This window comes from Falco peregrinus, chromosome W (assembly GCF_023634155.1).
Source record: "Falco peregrinus isolate bFalPer1 chromosome W, bFalPer1.pri, whole genome shotgun sequence".
In the NCBI taxonomy this organism is placed as follows: Eukaryota; Metazoa; Chordata; class Aves; order Falconiformes; family Falconidae; genus Falco; species Falco peregrinus.
In genome coordinates this window covers 6,840,949-6,864,671 of record NC_073743.1, presented here as the reverse complement: position 1 = coordinate 6,864,671, position 23,723 = coordinate 6,840,949, and the positions used below count along the sequence as shown (strand labels likewise).

Sequence of the window (23,723 nt, the reverse complement as noted above, 5' to 3'; positions counted from 1 at the left end):
GTCTTGAAATGAACTTTTGGAAAGGAGGCTACCTGTGTTTCTGCAATTTTTAATTATCATAGCTGTGTCAAACCAGTTGTAACTGCCAATGCCCATAAAACAAACAAACTATCTATATAGGCACAGAGCACACTGTAGCTTTTCAACACTGCATGGCTTAGTACCTCATAGCTAAAAAAAGCAATAACAAATTAGAACTTCAATGTGAATATGTGCTAGCTCCAGTTATGCTGGGTCATACATTCTTCCAATCCTACAGAGTATTTGTGGAAAAATTAAGATAAAATTTATGTACACTGACTCAATGAAAATTAACATAGCTATTAAAGATCCTACTAGGAAAAAATATTTCCACTACCAACATAGAGATTTTGTAGACACTGAGAAAAGTCCTGGCTCCAAAAACAGTTTAAATGCAAGCCAGTGGAACAAGATTCTATTCACCCTATTTCAATGCCCATTCAACCTTGGTCAGAAGACCCTCAGGATTTTGCAAAAAGTAAATAAGAAAAGCCAAGCTCTAGCAGTATACTTAAATTCACTATATATGGGCCATATCTCAATTGGAATGATTGAGTCATCTGCAATTCCAAAGAGTTGTGTGTGTACTCATAAACCAGATATACAATTGCTTTGATGCCATTTGCTGTAAAAATGTTTTTTAATCTTACATTTCACAAAGCATCAGTTTCTCCTCTGTTTCCATATTTGTGTATTTGAAGTTATAGAATTGCAGTGAACGCTACTTTAAATCCAGCCTTTTGTGTCCATCAAATATTTTATTGGCAAATAGTGATTTTGTTTGTAATACTGTGACTCAGTTTCTGCTGTCCAGATCTCGTAAAAAGGTATGCTAATCCTAGCATGTGGAGAAGCAACACTGGAGAACCAGTTGCAAGTATAACTGCGAATGCTACTTTTTCATCTTCTAAAGACAACATCTTTTATAAGGCTGTGGGCTGGTTTTGTTTGGTGTTTGTGGTGGGTTTTTTTTTTAAATACTGGTTAGTTATTGGAAAGTTTCAAGGAACTTGAAACATACTGCCTGGGAAGCCCAGTGTTGCATACTGGCACCATGGTACTCTGCCTACTGCCATGTCAGCAGAATCCAACCTTACAGTTTCCGTCTCTTCTGTAGTTCCCATATCTTTTGGAGTTCCTACCTCATTGCAGTCAAAGAGTAAGGACTACATAGTTCAGATCTACTTAATTATCTCTTGGTTTAGATTAAGCACCTTCCTGCTCCCAAATATTTTAAATTACCCTTTCCCCAAAAAGAAACAGTTTAAACAAATACATTTAATCAGCTATGATGTTGCATTGTAATCAAATGCAAACTTCTAACACATATGTCCTGGTTTCAGCTGGGACAGTTAATTTTCTTCTCAGTAGTGGTACAGTGCTGTGTTTTGGACTTAGTATAAGAATAATGTTGATAACACACTGATGTTTTTAGTTGTTGCCAAGTAGTGCTTACTCTAAATCAAGGACTTCTCAGCTTCTCATGTTCTGCCAATGAGCAGGTGCACAAGAAGCTGGGAGGAAGCAGAGCCAGGACAAGCTGACCCAACCTAGCCAAAGGGATATTCCATACCATAGAACATCATACTGAGTATATAAACTGGGGGGACTTGGCCAGGAGCCACCAATCACTGCTCAGAAACTGGCTGGGCATCAGTCAGTGGGTGGTGAGCAATTGTATTGTGCATCACTTGGTTTTTTTTTCCTTAGGTTTAATTCCTCCCTCTTTCTCTCTCCTTTTCATTGCAATTGTTGTTATAATTATTTTTATTATATTGTACTTTATTTCAATTATTAAACTGTTCTTATCTCAACCCACAGGTTTTACCTTTTTCCAGTTCTCCTCCCCATCCCACTGGGGATGGGGTGTGTGAATGAGCAGCTGTGTGGTACTTCGTTGCCTGGTGGGGTTAAACCACAACAGTCCTTTTTGGCACCCAATGTGGGGTACAAAGGATTGAGATTAATTTGAGCATTAATTTCTGGTGGTTAGACCTTGGCTGGACACCAGGTGCCCACCAAGCTGCTCTATCACTCCCCTCCTCAACAGAAGGGGGGATGGGGAGAAAATAAGATGAAAAAAAACTTGTGGGTCAAGATAAAGGCAGTTTAATGAAGGAACAGCAAAGGTCGTGCACCCAGAAGCAAAGGAAAACAAAAGATGTTATTCTCTACTTCCCATCAGCAGGCGATGTTTGGCAACTTCCCAAGAAGCAGGGCTTCAGTACACTTAGCGGTTGCTCCATAAGACAAATGTCATAAATAATGAATGCCCCCCCCCCCCCCCTTCCTCCTCCTTTCTCTTACCTTTTATTGCTGATCAGGTGTCATGGGGTATGGAATATCCCTTTGGTCAGTTTGGGTCAGCTGTCCTGGCTGTGTCCCCTCCCAAGGTCTTGCCACCCCCAGCCTACTGGTGAGGGGGAAAGGTTGGAGGGACAGCCTTGATGCTGTGGGAGCACTGCTCAGCAGTAGCCAAAACACTGGTGTGTTATCACCACCTTTCTGGCTACCAATACAAAGCACAGCACTGTGAGGGCTGCTGTGGGGAGAATTAGCTCCATCTCAGCCAGACCCAATACACTTTGTATTGATTTAATAGTCACTGGTCACCATGTTGATTTATTTGTTCTCAGAGTTATTGTGCTTGGTCTCAGAGTTGCATTATGTAACACCTTACAGCATACATTCGCTGTTTTGGTATTTATCACCATTGGGGCCTAGGCCAAGGTTCTCGCTTTGTTGTACTTTGTAATACTGGCTTGTGATATGCTAGAATCATTGGTTGTGAAACTGGTCTGGTCTATGTACTCAGCACTGCAGTCACCTACGTACTTCGGGAGCCATCTATCTGGAACTATTAATAATTACACCTTTTGCCTTTTCTCCTCAGAGAGCAAACCTATGGGAGAGACATCTTTCCCTTCTCCTCCAGGCTAATTACATAAGTGTTTAAGCATTTTGAAAATTTTGAATATCCTTGGGATGTTGAAACCAGCCAATTGCTGGTCCTGATTCTATTGCTAGGAATGCTGAATATGGTTCTGATCTTGGTTAGGGTTTAGCAACTAGCTGCAGCTACTCCAGCCCTGGTGATGGGTGATGTAGAGGACCAACCCACCACCAGCTTTCTGGAATATCATGTTCAAGATTATCAAATTACAGTGGTAAAGCCAAGTTTCTGTATAAGCCCCGAATCAGCATCCTGCCTAAGCATCCCTATAACAGCAGGGCCTCATTGCAAACTACTCATTCTTCTGTCTCACATTGCAACTAACCCACTTCTACACATGAAGTCCTCTATAACTATTAATCCTTCAAGTTCACACCTTCATAATACAAAAAGGAATGGGGAGACCGAATCATATGCAGTTCTCAAAAAAAAAAAAAAAAGCCAAACAACAAAACAACCCCAAACATACACCCCCACCCCTCCAAACATTGTCACAACTTCCTAAGCTAAGCACCAAGCAGCAGCAACAGTTTACATGGTATAAATAATCATATTAACATAGCCAGAGATGTTTGATCACAAAATATTAGGCATTTTACATCTCCCGTGTGTAACTAAGTCGGAAGATGAATCAATAGTGGAACCAGCAGGCTTGGACAGTTATGCATCCCTTTGTGCTCTTCTAAACTTGTGAGAGGCAGGGAGAGGAATGATGCTTGACTGTTTTCAATATTATTTTAATTAAACTTTTCAACGTATAAAAATAAACCTAAGGTACAGGCTGAAAATTTTTTCCTGTTACATAATAGCAAACAAAGTTAAGTTTTAGATTCTCTTTAGGTAATAACATCAATAGTATCTATAAATTTCAACTGTCCACACTCCATTCTCTGGTGAGAAAACTACATCTCTCTGAACTGATCACCTACTGATTTACATTATTTTAGCCATTTACAAATCTCAGCATTAGTGTCATTAAGTCAAATTCTCACTTTTAAAATTACAAAACCAGAGGCAATAATCCATTGCTATAAAACTGAAGGTATCACCAAGTGGCAGGTGGGATCCATAATATGCCCCAATCTGCAATACTTTGTCGTTCAGAATTTGTGGTTTTAATATTATTTGGTTTACCATTATAACACAATTTTCAAACTAACAAAAAAAAAAAAATCATTACAAACTAACAAAAAGACAGTGATGCAGAGATGTTTCAGACCTAAAAGTAGAAGATACACACATCACTATGTCATTACTGCTTGCAACAATCACACACTAATAAAAAAACCCCAAAACTGGTCACAGTAATAAGGACAAGTATGCATTATATAAACATTTGTATCATACAAAGCAGCCTTTACTTATTATCTCTTCCTTAGACCAAAAGAAAAAAAAAAAAACAAAACCGAAATTCCTAAATCTAAGAACTACTACAAAATACCAGTTCAGGCTAAGGGCAACACAGATAAACTACCACATAACAAATAGATTTGCAGAGTTTCAAAATAATTTCAGGTATTGCCTTAGATGTAACTGGACTGGAGAACACTAGCAAACAACGACAAGCATGCTTCAGACGACAGAATTTACCTTAACAGCAGAGTAAATACATTCTGGTGCCACAGTCAGCTCATTTCAGAATCCAAGCTGTATGTAGGTTACCACTGTTAGCCATCTAATTTAAAGGTGGTTCAGATGTATCCATCTGAAATTTCAATTAAAGAAATTAGCAGGCAGAACCCATATCTCACCAATTTCTCAGGCATTGTTCAGATGTTTCTAGTTTCCAGCTTAAATGCTTTTTCCCCCTCTTAGTTTTGGTTGAGTTTTGTTTTGGGTTTGGTTTGTTTGTTTGGGGATTTTTTGGGGGAGGGGGTGTTTGGGGTTTTTTTATGTTGATTTTTTTTTATTATTTTTCACACACCATACTACTAACAGTGTTTGCAAGAAAAATTTCATCCCTCACAGCTGGGTTTACCATTTACTTAAATGAATTTATCGAAGTCACAGCCACTTCTATTTTGAGCTTGGAATCCTGCTTCATCCACCAGCAGCTGTCTTCTGCTACCTTTTTATTTTAAAATCCAAAGAAAAATCCTATCTGCTTTCCAGAAACACTGTCGTGAAATAACTGTGGTTGCTAATGGAAGCTTCCATGTAAGTGCTTTACACGGTCTTAGCAAAATAGCACCATATCATCACTTTTCTGAGCAATTATGGGTCACATTTTCAAATAAAGGCTGATTAAAATGAAATTACATTTAAAACAATGCAGCTATCATACACTGTTCTCAAAATCTCCACTCAATTTCATCTCATTTATACAGTGCAAAACCAAACAACCTGACATGGCAGCACAGTATGCAAACTTATTAACAATGAAGGCAATGGGCTTCCAGTGGAAGATGTACACATTTAATAGATGATGCACATTATCATGGTGGAGCAAGCAGGAACTTTATTATTGTGCTATGCTGCTGGTTTCAAAATGAGCTACCCTCTGCAGAGATAGGCATTTTGCAGAATATTAGTTCTCCAGTGGTGGCTTTTTAGGAAGAGGGGAACCATAAAACACCTAATATGAATAGATATAACTTAAATACTTTAGAGATTTGCACAGTATTTACAAAGCAAAATGAGAAAATACAGCATTTGTAAGAAAATATGAGTTGGGGTGGGGTAGGGAGGAAATTTATGTGCTTGGTGCATTTTCTTTTTTTTGTTTGTTTGCCTTTAAAAAAATTTTTGTAAGGGAACCATTAATTCACATACAATATAACAATGTGCTGCATATTGACTTACACGTGATAAGTTAGCTAGTAAGGCTACCATCCTTAACTATTAATTTTCGTAAGGCATGTTTCTTAGCTAACTGTACGCAATCCTTTACATATTCTTTAACCACTATATAATAGAGCTATTCAATTTCAGGATAAAATAACTCCAGAAAACAAACTCATCTCAGCTGAAACGTGATACACTGCAAGAACTCTAATTTCTCTCAAAGGAGAAACTTAGTTTTTCAAAGATATTCTAAATAACACATGTATATTTTCACTTGTATCCACATTTCAAATCAAAGAAGCTGCCTGAATAAGACCAGATCAACTAAAAGTATGTAATAGCAGAAACTTCCCTCTAAAATACTTAAATTTTATTAGTGAAATGGTACCAAAAATAACAAGTATACAAAGAATCTCTTTACTCTATGCTACTTACACATCATAAGACAGCTGTTGTTGTAAGACACAATCCTTCACAGTCTTTCTATAAGCATACAGATTTGCCATTCTTTTATCAGAATAAGTTGTTTACCAGTCAACAGCATGTGGCTTAAACATCACAGAAATGACTGTCTATACTTTACATAGTAAAGCATTTTCTATAGCCTTAAACGTACACAGTAGCAAGAACATAAAATCCTATTAAAAAAAAAAAAGAGTGATTAAGCAGCTTCACAGCCAAACTGTGTTGCAAATAGCTGATATGCTATTAAGATTTTTTTTAACTGAAAGAAATAACACTTCCCATGAGGTAAGGCAATGAAGTCAGTTGATTGTATTAAGTTGTATTAAAAATAATCTACTTGATTTTAGGTATAAATTTTAAAGGTATGACTCTTAAGAAATCTTACAATGATGAAACCGATTAAATTAGTTCAGAGAGCACAAGCCATGTTTTACCTTGACAAAAGTATTTGCTTTGTCATTCTTTTCTTACATGCTTTCTCTTTAAAGAATGAAAAAAGAATCTCTACCATATAACTCTTATGTAAATTAGATTTTTTTGCCCAAATTATTTATCCCCTCAACTTTGCATATGATTCCTTTTATATCACTCAACAAGTATTAGAGATTATGATGGAGAGGTTACAATTAAGGCCACCCAAATGTAGATTAAATTTCTAAAGGGCTGTCTTTGATGCAGGTGATCAGAAAATGCTTTGTATCCAGCTACTACTTTTGTACAGTGGTTGTCCCCAAAATGCACCTTTGCTTTCACCTATAAATCTCTTCTAAAAATAAAAAACAGAAGTAAAAATGGAGTTTTAGTATTTTAACAAGTGAATCAATCATTCTGACAAATCACTTGCATTCTTGTCTACAGCATGGTGGTGGCAAAATGGCAATAGAGATCATATAAGATTTAACTGAAAATGAGTAATAGCACATATACATTTCTAGAAGATACCACATTATTTTAAGAAGGCACTAAAGCTTCTGCTTGCGGTCCCATATTTTTTTTAAACAAATAAGAAAAAATTATTTTCATAATGGCACCTGTACTATTTACAGCTGAACATACACAGTACGGCTCAAAACAAAGCTGTAGGTTGTAATAATATCATGCAGATGTGCTCACTTCTATAAAGACAAAAATAAACAACAAACCAACTCCAAAATAACCCAGTAAGCTAACCTATTATCTATAACACGGCAATGTTCCTTTTTGGAACAGAAAAGTAACATGCATTGTTCAAATACTTTAAAAGAAATATTATTTTTAGGGATATTAGTGAGAAATTGTCTTAAATAAAACCCAAGAATCTCAAGCAGTGAACAAATGAAAAACAAACTAGTCATCGGGCATTTAAAATAAGAACCATAAAACTGCATTTATGTTTAAAAAACATTTTTCTATAGTTTTAATTTATAACAAAATAAAGAGTATATTTATGCACCTTTTCCAAGCATATCAAACAGTACACACTGAAGTTTTTGTGAGTTTTTTAACCCATAAAGTAAAACAATACAAAATTCATCAACAAGCAGTATTTTAAACAACCTTAAATGCATATCTTCAGCTTTTTTTGGATAGTACAGGTTTACATCTTTTAGTTTCTATGTATTTGTAACAGCTTATGGCAAAACTTAACATAAATCATTTTAAAAATTAGTACAGCCATCATGGAAATGCATGGATTTTCAGAGATGAATAGTTCTGATGGCATCTGACTTTTCATGGTATAACTACTGGTCTGTGCTCTCTTGCTTTACAGCAAGAAATCAAGAAAGCTATCACAAGAATTGGAAGATCTACTAGTACTATCACCATATTCAGGCTGATTGCTTTGACATTTTCTTCCTTGTTCTGAGAAATAAGAAGCTTTGGATTTCATTCCTTAATTGAGTCATAGGTCCATTCTTTGCTTTAAACCTCTTCCATTTTAATTGAGAGGTTTTCATCATTTGGCTGACAGTTCCCATTCTGTTGTAGTTTGACTTCATCTGTCTCTTGCGTATCTCTATTGCCTACTTCCTTGTCAGTTTCTGAATTCAGATCTTCTTTAGTGTGATGTTTGTCCTACCAAAGATAAAATTATTTTACAAAAAAACCCCAACCAAACCCAACAATAAACAAACAAAAAAATCATACTCTACATCACAGGATATTACTTCCAACCAACTCCTGGTATTTTGATTGCCTCAATTTTTACACACTTATCTTGTCTCAGCAATTTTCAGAATAGAGATGTCACCTTTTCTTTTTTTTTTTTCCCAAAAAAAGTTTTCTTTTCAATTGGCTGAAGTTAGGCAATCATAACAACACGTCAACCAAGAAATCATTGCTATAAAGTTATCTGTCTTTATCATTAATATTCAGGTAAAACAGAAGAAACAGTATCATGGGATCTATGAGAAATGGTTCAAAAAATTAAGATTTCACCATATATTTTGAATAAAACAGGATTAAAATTTTTCTTTCATATTTTTTTGTCAGGTAATTGATAAATTTTAAGATAGTTCTTTGGTAAGACAATTACCTAAGTATATGGACAGTCACCTAAATCAGCTGTTTTATAAAAGTAGATAGAATAATTGAGTACTACAAACTACTCCTTAAAGGCATGCTGCTTTTAAAATTCTAAGATTAAACAATTTGAAGATGTTTCTTTTCTTATTCACACCACCTTCTATTTTGCAAGGGAAAAATCCCATACTATTCCTTAAATATTCAACTTTACTCCTGCAGAGTCCAATATGCAGCCCAAGACAAAAGCAACCAGGGAGAGGCTGAACTGCAGAGTGAAAGTTTATTAATAATCTTTTCAGCTTGACAGCCTGTGCTGGTTTTGGTTGGGATAGAATTAGTTTTCTTCTTAGTAGCTAGCATGGGGCTATGTTTTGGATTTGTGCTGAAAACAATGTTAATAATACAGGGATGTTTTAGTTATTGCTGAGCAGCGCTTACACAGCATCAAGGACTTTTCTGCTTCTCACACCACCCCACCAGTGAGTAGGCTGGGGGTGCATGGGAAACTGGAAGGGAACACAGCCAGGACAACTGACCAAAGGAATATCCCAGACCATATGATGTCGTGCTCAGTAAATAAAAGCTGGGGGAGGAAGGGGGGGAATGTTCTGACCAATGGTGTTTGTCTTCCCAAGTAACCATTACGCATGATGGAGCCTGGCTTCCCTGGGGATGGCTGAACACCTGCCTGCCCATGGGAAGTAGTGAATGAATTCCTTGTTTTGCTTTGCTTGCGTGTGTGACTTTTGCTTTACCTATTAAATTGTCTTTATCTCAATCCACGAGTTTTCTCACTTTTTTCTCTTCTGATCCTCTCCCCCATCCCACTGTGGGGGGAGTGAGCAAGCGCCTGTGTGGTGCTTAGTTGCCGGCCAGGGTTAAACCACAACAGTCCTTTTTGGCACCCAACGTGGGGCTTGAAGGGTTCAAGATAATGACAGATTTGATTGGAATGTGCTAGATCAAATCTATAGCTGTTATTGCTGTTTAATTATTAAGGGGCAGGTTTCTGTGCTTGCCTTAGAGTCTAGTGCTTGTTACTGGCTGCTTTTTGCTTTTGCTGCCTGCTGTACCGCTGTACTGGTTATCATTTTACTGTGCTGTGCCCGGGAACATTCTGATAACAGCAATGATGATGCATCAGGGCTGGCAGACAGTCAGGGCATCGCTGCTGTTTCTGTGCTGCTGTACTGAACAGGCTGGAACTCCAGTGTGAACTTGAGTCAATAGGACTGTGACCTGTGGGTGAGCCCATGTGGGAGCAGGACACCCCAAAGTGTCTGTGGCCATGGAAAAGCCCATGCCAGAGCAGGTACATCTATCTCAAAGCATCTGTGGCCATGGTTATGTCTGTGCTGCAGCAGATATGCCTCTGGAGGAATTTTGGCTCAAGGGCAAGTCCATGTTGCAGCAGGTACACCTTGAAGCATCAGTGGCTGTGTGTGAGGACATGCTGGAGCACCTCAAAGCGTGTGGGCATGGATAAGCCCATGACAGAGCAGGTACAGTCCTGAAGGGACTGTGACCAGGGATAAGGCCATGCTGGAGCTGATTTACTTCTGAAGGGACTGTAGCTGTGAGTAAGGCCACACTGAAGCACGTATATCTCTGAAGGCATTGTGGCCCATGGAGAAGGCCACACTGGAATAGGTGTACCTCAAAGCAACTGTGGCTGTGGATAAGTCCATGCTGAAGCAGGTATACCCCTGGAGAGACAATGGTTCATCATAAGACTCCACTTGAAGCAGATATACCCCTAAGGGACAGCAGTCTGTGGATAAGTCCAAGCCAGAGCAGGGGCAAGGGGAGGAGTTCATTGTAATGTTAAAACCTACAGGCTGGCCCAAAGGGACGAGGGGTGGAGATTGTAATGGAAATACCTTTAAATTGTTGTAACCCATGATTTGAGTTGCATGTTATAGAAATGACTGTAGCAGGAACCACCTGAACCAATGGAAGACAAGCCTTACAAGAAGCAGTGCAAATGCAGCAGTGATCCAACCTTAGTGGAATGAAGCTGGGCTAATTAGCATTGATAATATACAACTGTGGGTTGGCTTCAGGGGCGGTGGGTTGGTCGATGTAGATAAGGTGCAGGTGTGGCTGGTTCTGTTAAGTGGTTGGGCAGCCAATGAAGAGAGAGCAGCCGAGGAAGAAGTAGGAGAGGAAGACACAAGAGAAGAGAGAGTGGGCCCTGGATGAGGGAAGACAAGGAAAAGGAAGTAGAGGGACTGTATGAAGAGTATGTTGGATGAGATGGTAAAAGGCCTTGTTGCAGCTTGATAGCTTGGAGAGTGCTGCAACACTGGCTTTGGTGCCTGATAACTCCACAGAACACACCACCTCTCCTATTCTGAGTGACCACCATAACAGAGGGAGTTCAAAGTCATGGGCTAAATGAACTCAATGGACATTTTGTAAGCCTTCTACTGATATTTTACAGCTAACTCCTAACATATGGCACAGAACAGAGAGCAAAAATAAAACAAAGTGTATCTGTAACCTATTCACACAAGCTCCTATAGGTCCAGTAAAGTTCAAACACAGACTTCTCCAACTGGCCTGCTAACATCAACTGGAGAATGACTTTCATGTCTCCAACTAGCAAAACCTAAACTCCAGTGGCAATAATTTGGATAAGGAAAATGGGGGGGGGGAAGGGTGAGGAAGAGAAAGAAAAAAGAAGGAGGGAATTCCAATAATCATTTTACTTGCAGCACTCCACTTATCACTTGGTCACACAGCTTCTTACCTTGAAAGTAGTGGTGCTTTTGTCAGATTTCTCCTTTCCCTCTTTTTCTTTACTACTTTTTTTCTTGGAGGTAGAGTGTTCCCCTTCTCTTCTTTCATTATTTGTATCCTTTTCTCTTTTCTTTTCTTTCTTGTTTCTGTTTAAGAAAATTTTTACTCAAATCAGAATTTGATCCAACAGCAACAAATGTACTCCCAATGCATACATTGAGTATACTGTACAATAAATTGCACAGTACAGTAACTAAGAATGTTAGTATCCTGGTTTGCTTTCCTTCAGAAAGGTTCAGTCACCCTCAAACCATTTAACTGCAAATTAAACTCTCATTTGGGGGATTTAAAAAAAAAAAAAGACCAACCCAAAAAACCCCAAACCCAACCCCCCCAAAAAACACCCAAAAACTAAAACCTAACAAAAACCTCTTCAGAAAGACAAGGGAAGAGAGCTAAAGAATGTGTTCAGTACACATGGTATTTGCAAAGAGAAAACCAAGTTAATCTATATCCAATGAAGGGCTTTTATTGATTTGAAGCAAATTTGTATCACTAAGATTTAAAACTCTCCAGTTGAAAGCATACCAAAAATCAAATACATGAAGGGTCTTTTTTGTTCTGTTTTAAATTATAACTGAATCATACTGACCAACTGAAATTATCTGAGATGACTAGTGAAAAGGCAGTAAACCAATGAAAATACTTCCCAAATAGTTTTCAATATATGTATCTGCATCCACCTTTGAGTGTTCTGTTTATCGGAAAACAGACCTTTTCCTTAGAAAATTATTATTAAAGAGCTTCTTGCATAGCAAAAAAAAAAAAAAAAAAAAAAACCAACCCAGAAGAAACACAAACTGACTTAGCTCCTTTCATAACACTGATCTCTATCACATTTCAATTTAACAGAAATACTGTAACTCTTTGCTCCTTTACTGCTCATTAACTTTTATGTTTTACATCAAACTGACCTTCTTGGAGAAGGAGTTTGTGAAGACTTTCTTTTTGTTCTTTTAGGAGACTTGGAAGGACTTCTACTCTTCCTTTTACGCCTTTCTCTGGAGGACCAAGAAATTGAAGATCACCAAAGAAGAAAAAAATAAACTCAGGAACTGCATAAAACCAGAAAGCTCTTAAAATGGTCTGACATAACTAATTAAATATCACTGAATTTAACATTATATATCACCAATAATATATGAACTGTACAAAGAAAAAACTTTCATGTTTCAGTTTGATGGGAAAGGGGAGAATGGAAGTGGGAAGTAGGGGAAAAATTGTGTCCTTTCAGATTTTAGTTTTATGTTTATCTTCATATGCTTATACCTGATAATGAAAACACACTGAATTCACTAATCCTGTATTAAGTAAGAGTTTCTTCAGTCAGGAAAAGAATCCAATTAAATCCACATTAAAACAAAAGGCATAACTTGAGCAATACAAACTTTAAAACAACATTACAAGCTTAAGATCCTTGGAATTTCAGTTCAGTGTGACTGAAGTTTAATTCCTGAATACATGAGCTAGCATTCATATTGGTTTAGAAGCAAACAGAGCAAAATGAAGCTCAAACTGTTGTCAAAATCAAAATAAATAAGTTAATATCAATTGTTTTCCTAGCAGTCCATGCTCAGCAAACCTATGTATCATTCTATAACACACTAAAGAGCTCTAGTATTTCACAAAACAGTTGTTTTACACAGATGTATGGAATGTGCTGAAGTTGCTGTTATGGAGCCTGAACTCAAACAACAGAACATTAAACAACTGGTTGCAAACATACTGAGACACATCTTAAAATAAAGTAAAAATTGAGCAAGTAAAGCTTCATGTGATCCTGTGCAACCTGCTCTAGGTGAACCTGCTTTAGCAGGGGGTTGGACTAGATGATCTGCAGAGGTCCCTTCCAACCCTGACCATTCTGTGATTCTGTGATTCAGCGTAAACATAGAACCTATCTCTGTCAAAGTAAGATGACTCTTTCCTATCACCTCTTCATAGACCAAGAAAAGCAGACAAGAAGAACCATCAAAGAAAAACAGGGAAGTTAAAAACTAATTTACAGGGCACTTTAAGATACAGCAAAAACCCTACACTTATGCATACCAGCTTTTCCAATTCACACCTAATTTCTTTAATATTTAGAAAGACCAAGAAAACAACAGTTATTAGATAAATTACAAAAGGATATATTAAGATATACCTAGTATCACTATCTGGATTCATACTCTAACAATATCATCTAGCCTGACCTCCTGAAGCTACACAGGACAAAAGTTCATAACTATTTTGATCAGCAAGCTCTTAAGTTTGATACAACCTTTGGTAAACAAAACAAAACAAAAAGTAGCCTCAAAATCACAGGGGAAAAAAAACCCACAATCATTGATCATTCACTGTTTAACACGCACCTCACATTTATCATCACCTTTTTTCAAATGAGGTACTGGAAATGAATATATTATTCTGACAATGCTCCCACTTGGTCTATATTGAGTACATCCCCACTTTATTTTGTTTTCCTGCATACATATCTGTGAGCAACCAAGTGCCCTAGTAATTGTGTTCAAACTAGAAACTGTTTATGCATTAAAAATAATTTTCAGTTTCTGCTTTTCATATTTCAAGCTGCCTGACAGCATTCCTACCTCTGTTACATTTATCTATACAAAGATTTTTGTGCACCTGTTTTTATTAACACTCTTAAGCAACACTAATACAGCAAAATTTAAGAAAAAGAAGTCTGAAAACTTTGATAGTGATCCCGTGTCTCTAATTCATACACAAAATTACTCCTAGAAGACCTTGTAGCAGCCTTCCAGTCAGTATCTAAAGGGAACCTACAAGAAAGCTGGAGAGAGACTTTTTACAAGGATATGTAGTGATAGGACAGAGGGGAATGTCTTTAAGATGAAAGAGGGTAGATGTAGACTAGATATTAGGAAGAAATTCTTTACTGTGAGGCTGGTGAGGCACTGGAACAGGTTGCCCAGAGAAGTTGTGGATGCCCCATCCCTGGAAGTGTTCAAGGCCAGGCTGGATGGGGCTTTGAGCAACCTGGTCTAGTGGAAAGTGTCCCTGCCCATAGCAAGGGGGTTGGAACTACATCTTTAAGGTCCCTTCCAACCCAAACCATTCTATGATTAAAGACAGGTAGCTTTCAGCCTCTTCATATTCTGTCTCCAATTAAGGCACAAATTTTGGTTTTGACCCTGATGGAATCTGAGCCTTGCTAATGCCACCAGAAATTGCCAGTTGAATATATGGAGTCTCTCTGCCTTGTTTAGGTAAAAGAAAAAAATTAAGAAAAAATCCCAGACAAAAAATATTTAATGGATAAGACTGACTGGAATTGATATTACCACTTTCAGGTTGGGCCATTACTGGGTTATGAAGGAAGATATCAGTTCAGCCATCAAGAAGTCTTTGGACAAAGTCTACCTATCTTTTGCTAGCCTATAGATGCCTCTTGCAAAAGGATCCTGATTCTCCTCTTCCTCTGGTCTGTGTCTCTTTCTTCAGCTAGGAATCAAAAATAGCCATCTGATTTCTAGTACCTGCATGCTGTTTGTCAGTAAAACATGGTGAGCTGCCATCTAGTTCTTAGAAGGTCCTGTATGTTCTATTCCACCTCTACCTCTTCTCCAAAAAGAAGACTATTATTACAATATTTTACACTCTTCAGAAAAAGGATCTTCATCTTCAAAAATGGTCTCAACTCAACACTGCAGTGTAAATCCAGACAGCTGAAATGCCAGGTTGCTGGGTAATCTTCTCCTGAATGAATGGTTTGTAACCATTTCAACTAGGCTAAGTCAATCACCAAAGGAAACAGACACCCTGAAATACAAACTAACCAGGACCTGGTAGCCCAACCTATTGACAAATACTTTTCAGAATAACAGAATTGCTGAGGTTGGAAGAACCCTCTGGAGACCACCTAGTCCAGATCCCCAACCTTCCAAAACAGGATCAACTAGAGCAGGTTACTTGGGGCCATGTCCAGTCAGGTTTTTAATATCTCCAAGGATAGAAACTCCACAATCTCTCTGGGCAACTGATTCCAGTTTGCCCAGAAAACACACAATTTAAACATTAGAAAAAACTTTTATTTCCCATATGTCAACATATGCCCATTGCCTCTTGCTCTGTCACTGGCCATCACTGAAAAGGGTTGGGCTTCATCTTCTTCACACTCTCCCATCAGGTATTCAACATGGACTGATATACTCCCTCAGCCTTCTCTTCTCCAGGCTAAATAATCCCAGCCCTTTCTGCCTCTCCTTGTATGACGGATACGTATAAAAAATTATGTATTTCTCTCATCCTACATCTTCAAAAAGAACACTGTGCCTGTTTAATGGAATCTATACAACAAATTATTTTCATATCAAAGTAGGGTTTTGTACTATGAGTTCATTTGTTCTTATTTCTCATTACCCTACTCTGATTTGATTGGCAATAAATTAAATTAATTTCCCCAAGTCAATTTTTTTTTGCCTGTGATGGTAAGTGGTGAGCAATTTCTCCCTGTCCTTATCTTGACCCATGAGTCTTTCATATTTTTCTCCCCCTGTCTATTTGAGGAGGGGGAATGATAGAGCAACTTGGTGGGCACCTGGCATACAGCCAAGGTCAACCCAGCACAATTACTTATCTAATTCAATACTCCTGAGGCATACAAGCATAAAATGTTATGTTTTCAAAGCTAACAGAACTATTTCTACTCTGTGCAGCTATTCAACCCATGAAATAATGCTAACATTGCTGCATATGCTTAAAGAAACCACAGTATTTTGCCCATAAACCTGCAAAACAACATGGACATTTCATATAACCCAAACAGAATGTTCAGAAACCATTACAGCTTTTTCTGCATTATATGAACCATGAACTCCTGAATTTTGAGGGCTATGGAAATTTTGCTTTTGTCCAGGGAAGTGATTATAATACATAGAACTTTTCCCAATTCATCCAGCATTTCATTCTCTCAAGGTAACAGATAAAATTTGGTATCTAAATTTGACACGCAATATTATTGAACTCTGTTGAGGTATTCAGAAAGTACTTTTTCCACCAAAGCTTCAGTTAGCTGCAACACTTTTGGAATATGCCTAAGTTAGTCCACTTACAGAGCTAATTATCTCACAGCCTCTTTTTGCTGTACTGAATTTATCCAGACTTCTACGCAGTTTACCTTCCCTCAGAGGCAAAAACAACAGCTAGATTAACCTTGACTGCTTTCCTGTTTACTATCAGCATGGTTAAAGAATGTTAATTTTTACTTGTATCTGGCCATCTAACCAGCTAAACAAGGTATCCTTACCTTCCAACTGAGATACATTCACTTTCTGAACGGCTAGCCAGCCAAGTGACATGCTTGCTTCCTGCTGTTCAGCCATCTAGTCAAGAAAATTAATCACTCGCCATCCTTAAGGTAGCCAAGTGGCAAATACTACCACCCAACTGTTCATAAACCCAACAAATTGCTCTACAGACCAACACTGTACAGTAAGTAACCAAGGAACTATGTAACAGTGACTCAAACTTTCAGCAGGACAAAGATGTTTTGGATGGCCTCAACACAGAGAAATGGCATAAGAACCATCTACTTACTATCCTCAAGGACTATACTATACAGTTATGTGAAAAGCAAGCACCAGCTGCCCAACAAGAAACTATTTTCTATCAAGCATCATACAGAGCTCTTTGTAATAGACATTACCTTATAGGGAAATCTACAAAACCAGAAAGAATACAAATTGAATTAGTGACACAGTGATGTTGATAAATAAAAATTAAAATGTACATTTTTCATGGTGTGTCACTGTACTGACAAGCCCAAAAAAACATGAAAAAATTCTAAACAAACCTGCTGGAGCTACGAGATCTTCTTGAAGAGCTATAGCTTCTTGGGGGTGTTCTGGATCTCTTCTCTTTCTTGTTTTTATCATCTCTCTCTTTTTCACTTTCTTGCTCCTTCTTCTCCTTATCCTCATCTTTTTCCTTTTCTTTGTCTCTGTCCTTCTCTTTGTCCCCTCTGCCCTTATCTCCCTCTTTGTCCTTAATCTTCTCTCTGTCTTTCTCCCCCTCTTTCTCAACATCATATTTTTCCTTGTTCTGGTCTACCTCTTCCCTGTCTTCTTCCTTCTCATTATCTTTGGCCTTTTCCCTGTCCCTATATTTATCCTTATCCTTGTCCCTGACTCTCCCTCGATCCTTGTTTCGCTCTTTCTCTCTCTCCCAGTCCCTCTCCTTGTCCTTATCCCTGTTTCTCTCTTTATCTCGCTCTCTTTCCCTTTCTTGGTCTCTGTTCCGGTTTCTCTCCTTCTCTTTGTCTTGGTCTCTCTCTTTGGCCTTTTCTTTTTCTTTGACCTTTTCTTTGTCTCTTTTTTTGTCCCTGTGAAAAGCCAAACACAAATCCATCAATTCCTCTTTGAACTTTCCAATAAAAATTACAACTAACTCTAGCATACATTAATTGTTCAAGAGAAAATATGTGTATCTGTTGAAAAATAGTAATTACTCAAAATTTTAATTTTCCACCCCTGTTCACCATGAGGGAGAGGCTATGTAGCTAGGAAAAATTTGGAAACCAAATTGGGGAAAGGGGGGCCAAAATCAAATCAAACTGTGATCTTCAAAGTGATATTATTATACTTTGAAATAATATGTCTTTTTACCTCACAGCTACGTTACTATACATACATAAATTTTCTGCATTTTGTCAGGAGACAAAGTCTCCAATTTGTAAATCCATTTTTTACTAAAAGAATGTCCACATAAAATGGACTTCAGATTAACCACCCCCACGTGAATAACGACAGCTGACTAGACAGAAGTCTTTATTTTTATTTTAAAGTGTCCTCTCACATAAATATCCTGGAACTGCTTGGAAGTCCAACATCATTTAATACACAGAAACGAAAAAACAGGGATAAAATCTCACCAAATTCCCCTCAAAAGGCAAATGTAAGGTCAAAACTCAACTAAGACAATTCAATCATCTGTAATGTCATTAGGAATTTGAAAATTACTGAAAAATTAGTAAGACAGTAAAAACAGAAGCAAAGTAACAGAACAAGCCAGCTTCTTTGGGATAGGCAGAATGATACACATTCATAAAAACAGTGAGGAAAATTCAAATGGATGTTCTAGTAGTCAAGCCAAATAAAAATTTATTAGATCACAGCTTTGGCTAAAAGATTACATTTTGGTAAAGGATTATTTGGAAGTGCGAGGCTCTGAACCATCTTTCCTTTCTAGCAAAGGGAAGAGAGACATGCCTCCTAGACCTGCCTCTAGGACACAAAAATGAACAATTGTTCAGAGAAACAGGAGAAAGCACAAGAGTTGATCAGCAGGCCTTTTCATGTCCAAGAGAACCAGACTGACAGAAGTTGCTGTCTATTGGTATTGGTACCTATTCTAGGATTTTTAAAGATTCTCAAAGAGACTCCTTCAGACATGAAAGGCCCTACACACAGCTCCCACCTTTCTTCATTGGAACAAGTGCTTGGCTACAAATAAATAGTAGGTTTGTTTCATGGTCTGTGACCTGAAGACTTTGGTTCCCATCAGGTTTTGGGCAAGTACCTCTTTAGATGTCTCACAGAAGGAATGTAAGTTCATAAAGATGAAACAGCACACAATCTCTGCAATAGCAAGGGGTCTCACAATGACTCAAGAAGCACCTTCCAGTTATTTATCACTGAGATTTCATTGGACTTGCCCCTTCCAGTGAACAGATATCTCGAGAAGCTCCAGACAGCAACAGAGTCAAAAGGATCCATCAATGAAGCCCAGCTATGTAGCCTGCTCCCAACTGTTCCCACCGCGGTCCACAGATCTACAGTTCTCTTTCCCAAAAAACTTATCCCCACAGAAAACAAGAGACAACTGCCCAACCTAAGTATGAAACTCCCTTTAAATGATTCCAGGGAATTACAGAGATGAAACAGAAAGAAAAGTACCGAGGCTTCTATTCACGAAGATACTTTCATAGGCACTTTTGTTTTGTGAATATTCACTATTTCATCCCTTGGAAAATTAAGTTATCATCCAAGGAGATACAAGAATAATCTTGTTAGAATATCACAGTTCAATAATTAGACAATCAAACGTAAAAATTAATAGACTAGGTAAAATACAGATGTATTAGATCCTGAAATGTAAATATACCTGTGGGAAAATCACCTTGAGGGGGGAAATTAGAGAAAAATTAGGTGCTAATAGAAGCATAGTATTACAGAAAGCTTTGTAGGGTAAAATACAGCTATCACCTTCAGGATGGTTGGCATGCATGGAATCTACATCACCACAGTTCCCTAAGCAAAACATCCTGCCAGCTCAGCACATGCTGATGGGAGTGATGGAGTGGAGTGGAGATGTTGTGGCCAGGCTCTGTAGTGCTCCCTGCAGGAATGGGAACTTGATGGCACCACACAGCTGATAAGCTGCATAGCAGTTGTAACATGAGGAATCCATGAGATGTCCGTGGCTGAGCCAACCACTGTGGCGAAATGACTTTCCTCAGATGAAATAATCTTATTGTAATACTAACACACACCTCCATCTCAAAGTTACCTGCCTCCAAGGTACTACTACACCTCGCTGGGCACATGATACCAGTTAGTAACAACAATATGTATGACTAGAGTCATTCAAGCTCCACCTAAATGTGATGGAAATGGATTAGTCCTGGACTTGAATAACAGGGGGAATTGTTGCCTAAACTCCTGGATTACCCAACTCTGATTCAGTGTTCACAAAGCTAGGTCAATCTGACTCACTCTCTAAAGTTGTTATGAAGGGACCTCTAATCAAGGGAGTCAGCCTTGGGGAGGATGAGAAACAAAGACCAGGTAGTGAAAAGAACACCATTATCTAAATTACATGGAAAGAAGCCTTCAAGTGAGGAAAGTTCTGGCTATGAGAGGCAACAGGATGATAAAGGTGTTGCAATCCACTGACATCAACAGAAAAGTAGTTGAAAATAGGACAAAGATAATAATGGTAGTGGGAGATTGCGACCTCCAACTCATATAGCCATATAGCCCGCCCCCCCCCAAAAAAAAAGAGGGCAAAATCCCACTTGAGGAGCATGCGTAGTTAGCAGAGAACTTCAGTAGTACTGAGGATGCGTACTAATTTGCATTAGAAGCAAGAAACTTGTAACCGATCCTGTGTACGATGAATGAATATACAATGTACTATGAAGTATAAAAAATGGACAGATGAGGGGAGAAGTCGGGGGAAAATTCCATCATAACTTCTAGGATCAGTCGACAGGCTGAAACCATCTTCTCCCCCATATGGATGCCTATTGGATAAGAACTTTATCTTATGCATGGTAAATAACTAACTCATGCTAGCTTTTATTAGTGATTATAATTTTGTAAGGCACGAAAATAAGTTGACCTTGTAGAGAAAGAACACCGAGTACTTACATAAAGAAAGGGTTTTTTAATTGTTAGTCTTGCCATCTGTCATTCTCAGATTTATGTGGTAGAACAGGAGGGAGAGAGGAAGTGAGATAGCACCACACCGATGAAGTGAATACATTGTGCAGGGTGCAAATAGTGCACAAGCCAACACCCATCAGAGAAGGGATGGGTTCATTTGTAAGGAACAGTGAAAGTTTGTGGGCTGCAGTAAAGAGTTTCGGAGCAGTAAGTAGTCCAAGGCTTGATAGTGCACAGAGAGGTATAAAGTCTGAGATTAATGGTTAAAAAGGGATAGGAAAAAGACTGTATACAACAGATATTATACATGTTTGTTATATACATTAATTAATAAAATATATTTGATGCCCTTTTCCTCTGTGCAGGACCTGAAGCTAGCTGCAGAGGTAAATTCTGTTGGTGGAAAGTCAGATTTTAGTTTGCAGCTGAAGCCTCCCACTATGTCTTATGCATACCTGTAAAGAACGTAAAAGATTTCAAGAGTAATTTCAAATTTCATGATGTTAAGTCTTTCACTTTATTAAGAAAATAGAAAACAAATATATACTTTCTTTGGGTTCGAATGTGTCATTATTAGTAACTGTCTTAGGTTAGTAATTTGGGCATCCTTTGCCTGTAGTATCTGGGATGGAAGCTGTTAAACCTGATGAAAGATCCTCTTAGTACATCATGAACTGTGGATACTTTCAGAGTTGTGGGAAGTATAAGAGTTGCAGCAACAGCTTGGAGAACATCTGATGCCCTGGTCACTAATGGGCTTTTCCAGCTGACTGAATGCTGCTGTCTAGGTAGGTCATCTGCACCACCTAGCCTGCAAAGTAAATAATAATTATCTCGGCAAACTGGGGCATTCAGGTATCCCCACCTAAGTGTAAGGGACTAAAATAAGTTGACCTTGTAGAGAAACAAGGCTGAATTGGCAGAGCTGTTAGTGTACAGATAAGTGGCCAAATTTGGCAGTGAAACCACAAGCGTGTGAACAGCTCGTAATGAGCAACTACTTTGCTACACATAGGTGCTCTGCTGCACGTAGGCACATTCCAGGGCAGAACTTGGGTAGATAAGCAATTGTATATAACCAGCACTTATGTATGCATTAAACTATCTCACTTCTTCACTGCCTTGGGGTCCGTGTCTTCATATGCCACAAATGGTGCCCGAACAGGGACTTGAGGGATAAAAACTGCAACTCTGGTGGCATAGCCCAGCTGAACCAGGGAAGGTGGATACACGAGTGCTCTTGTCACCACTGCTGGACGGCAGGTGAGTGGCTGGGAACCATGGGGCAATCATTAACACGGGAACAGAAAAATCATATGGATGTTTTGCAGAAAATTTTAAAGACTTATGGGGACAATTTGTCTCAGCTGTCCCTTGTAACCCTCTTGGCATGGGCTCCAGACAATTGTTCTTGGTTCCCAAAAGAGGGCACGCTGAATATCACTGTATGGAAACATGTCAGGGATGAATTGGGACAGCGAAATGATGAGAAATCAAAGAGTTTGCTGATAACGCAGCAGCAAGTGTTTTTGGCTCTTAGCCGCTTACAGACTGTTAATGAGGCAAACCTCCCACATTATATAGCATGGCAGCCTCATCAACAGCAAGCGGAGATAAAGAACAGCAGCTGCTGTCTTTGCATTACGATCCCCAGCCTGATGATCCTTTCGACCCAGGCTTAGCAGATCCAGAAAGGGAGCCAGATCTCTACTCATTAGATGATAACGATGCAAGTGTAATCCCTGTGCCTCCAACTGAGCCAACGGCTCCATTTAATGCTATGACCGAGGAGCCTGGACCAAAACAGCCGAAATCGCCCCCACCCACAGATCCTGCACTTTAGGCAAAACCGGCTGAGTTGTCACATTCCGATGAGTTGTCTGAAGTATACTACTGTGCCTTAGATCAGTGCAGAAAAGAGGCTATGCGAAAGGGAGATATGGAATTACTCGGTGCATTCCCCGTCCAGTACCAGGCAGGGCGACCAGCTGTGTGGGAGCAACTCCTGTACGAAGCTGTAAAAGAACTCAGATGCTCAGTTAAAGATTTTGGACTCAGATAGGCATTTACCATGAACTTGTACACTGCTGTTCCAGAAGGATATGTTATGACCCCATATGATTGGAAAGTGCTGTGGTGTATGATGCTCACCTCTATGCAGTATACTGTAGGGAACAGAGACAGTGGGTTGTTTTGACATTGATTATGTGCAGCTGTGGCCTTGCTTTGACTATGTGCAGCTGTGATCCCGCAGCAAAGAGGTAAATAACATTGAGGGAGTATGAGAAGAAACCCGGATGAGACACAAACAAAGGAGGAATGTGATCTCACCTCTAGAAGAAAAGGAAACAGCATGAACAGCAGAGAGTAGCCTATAGTGAACAGCGGCTGGGCGTATGGACAAGAGTTTGACCAATAGTAAAGCTTTTACCAGCGCGCGTACAGAGTATGAACTTATAAAAGCTGTAACTAACAATAAATGTCTTTGCTTCACAATCCTTGCAGTCTGTGCCTCGTACTCCACAGTATACAGTTTGGATAACGGAGTACCAGGACTGAGCTACTATGCAGACAATGGGTAATTTAAGGAACATGAAAAATATAGGTATGGATGAACTGATGGAGGAGGGCAGATATTCTGCTGCAGTAGCACAGGTACAATTACCTAGAGAGGCACTTGAACAAGCCACCCAGATAGCTCTTGCCTCCTTGAGAAAGGTCCCTGGGGGAAAGCCTGAACATTCGTTTGTGGCTCTCTGGCAAGGATCCCAAGAACCTTACACAGA

General features: G+C 38.8%; 1 protein-coding gene across 11 annotated transcripts in view; it reads right to left on the bottom strand.

Annotated features, from left to right (window-relative positions):
* LOC129783187 (splicing regulatory glutamine/lysine-rich protein 1-like) overlaps positions 1 to 23,723 on the bottom strand; it is an 82,206-nt gene that overhangs the window by 25,309 nt on the left and 33,174 nt on the right. For 5 of the 11 annotated variants that reach the window (XR_008745156.1, XR_008745159.1, XR_008745155.1 and 2 more), the window contains exons 9-12: positions 17,346 to 17,873; positions 12,445 to 12,531; positions 11,481 to 11,616; positions 4,565 to 4,679 (exon numbers count right to left, since the gene is read on the bottom strand). Coding sequence is in view for 6 of the 11 variants with exons in the window: in XM_055793062.1 (XP_055649037.1) it covers positions 8,126 to 8,278; positions 11,481 to 11,616; positions 12,445 to 12,531; positions 17,346 to 17,873 (904 nt within the window). In the remaining 5 variants the exon portion in view is untranslated. The other 6 variants (XM_055793062.1, XM_055793060.1, XM_055793065.1 and 3 more) reach the window with 3 other exon arrangements.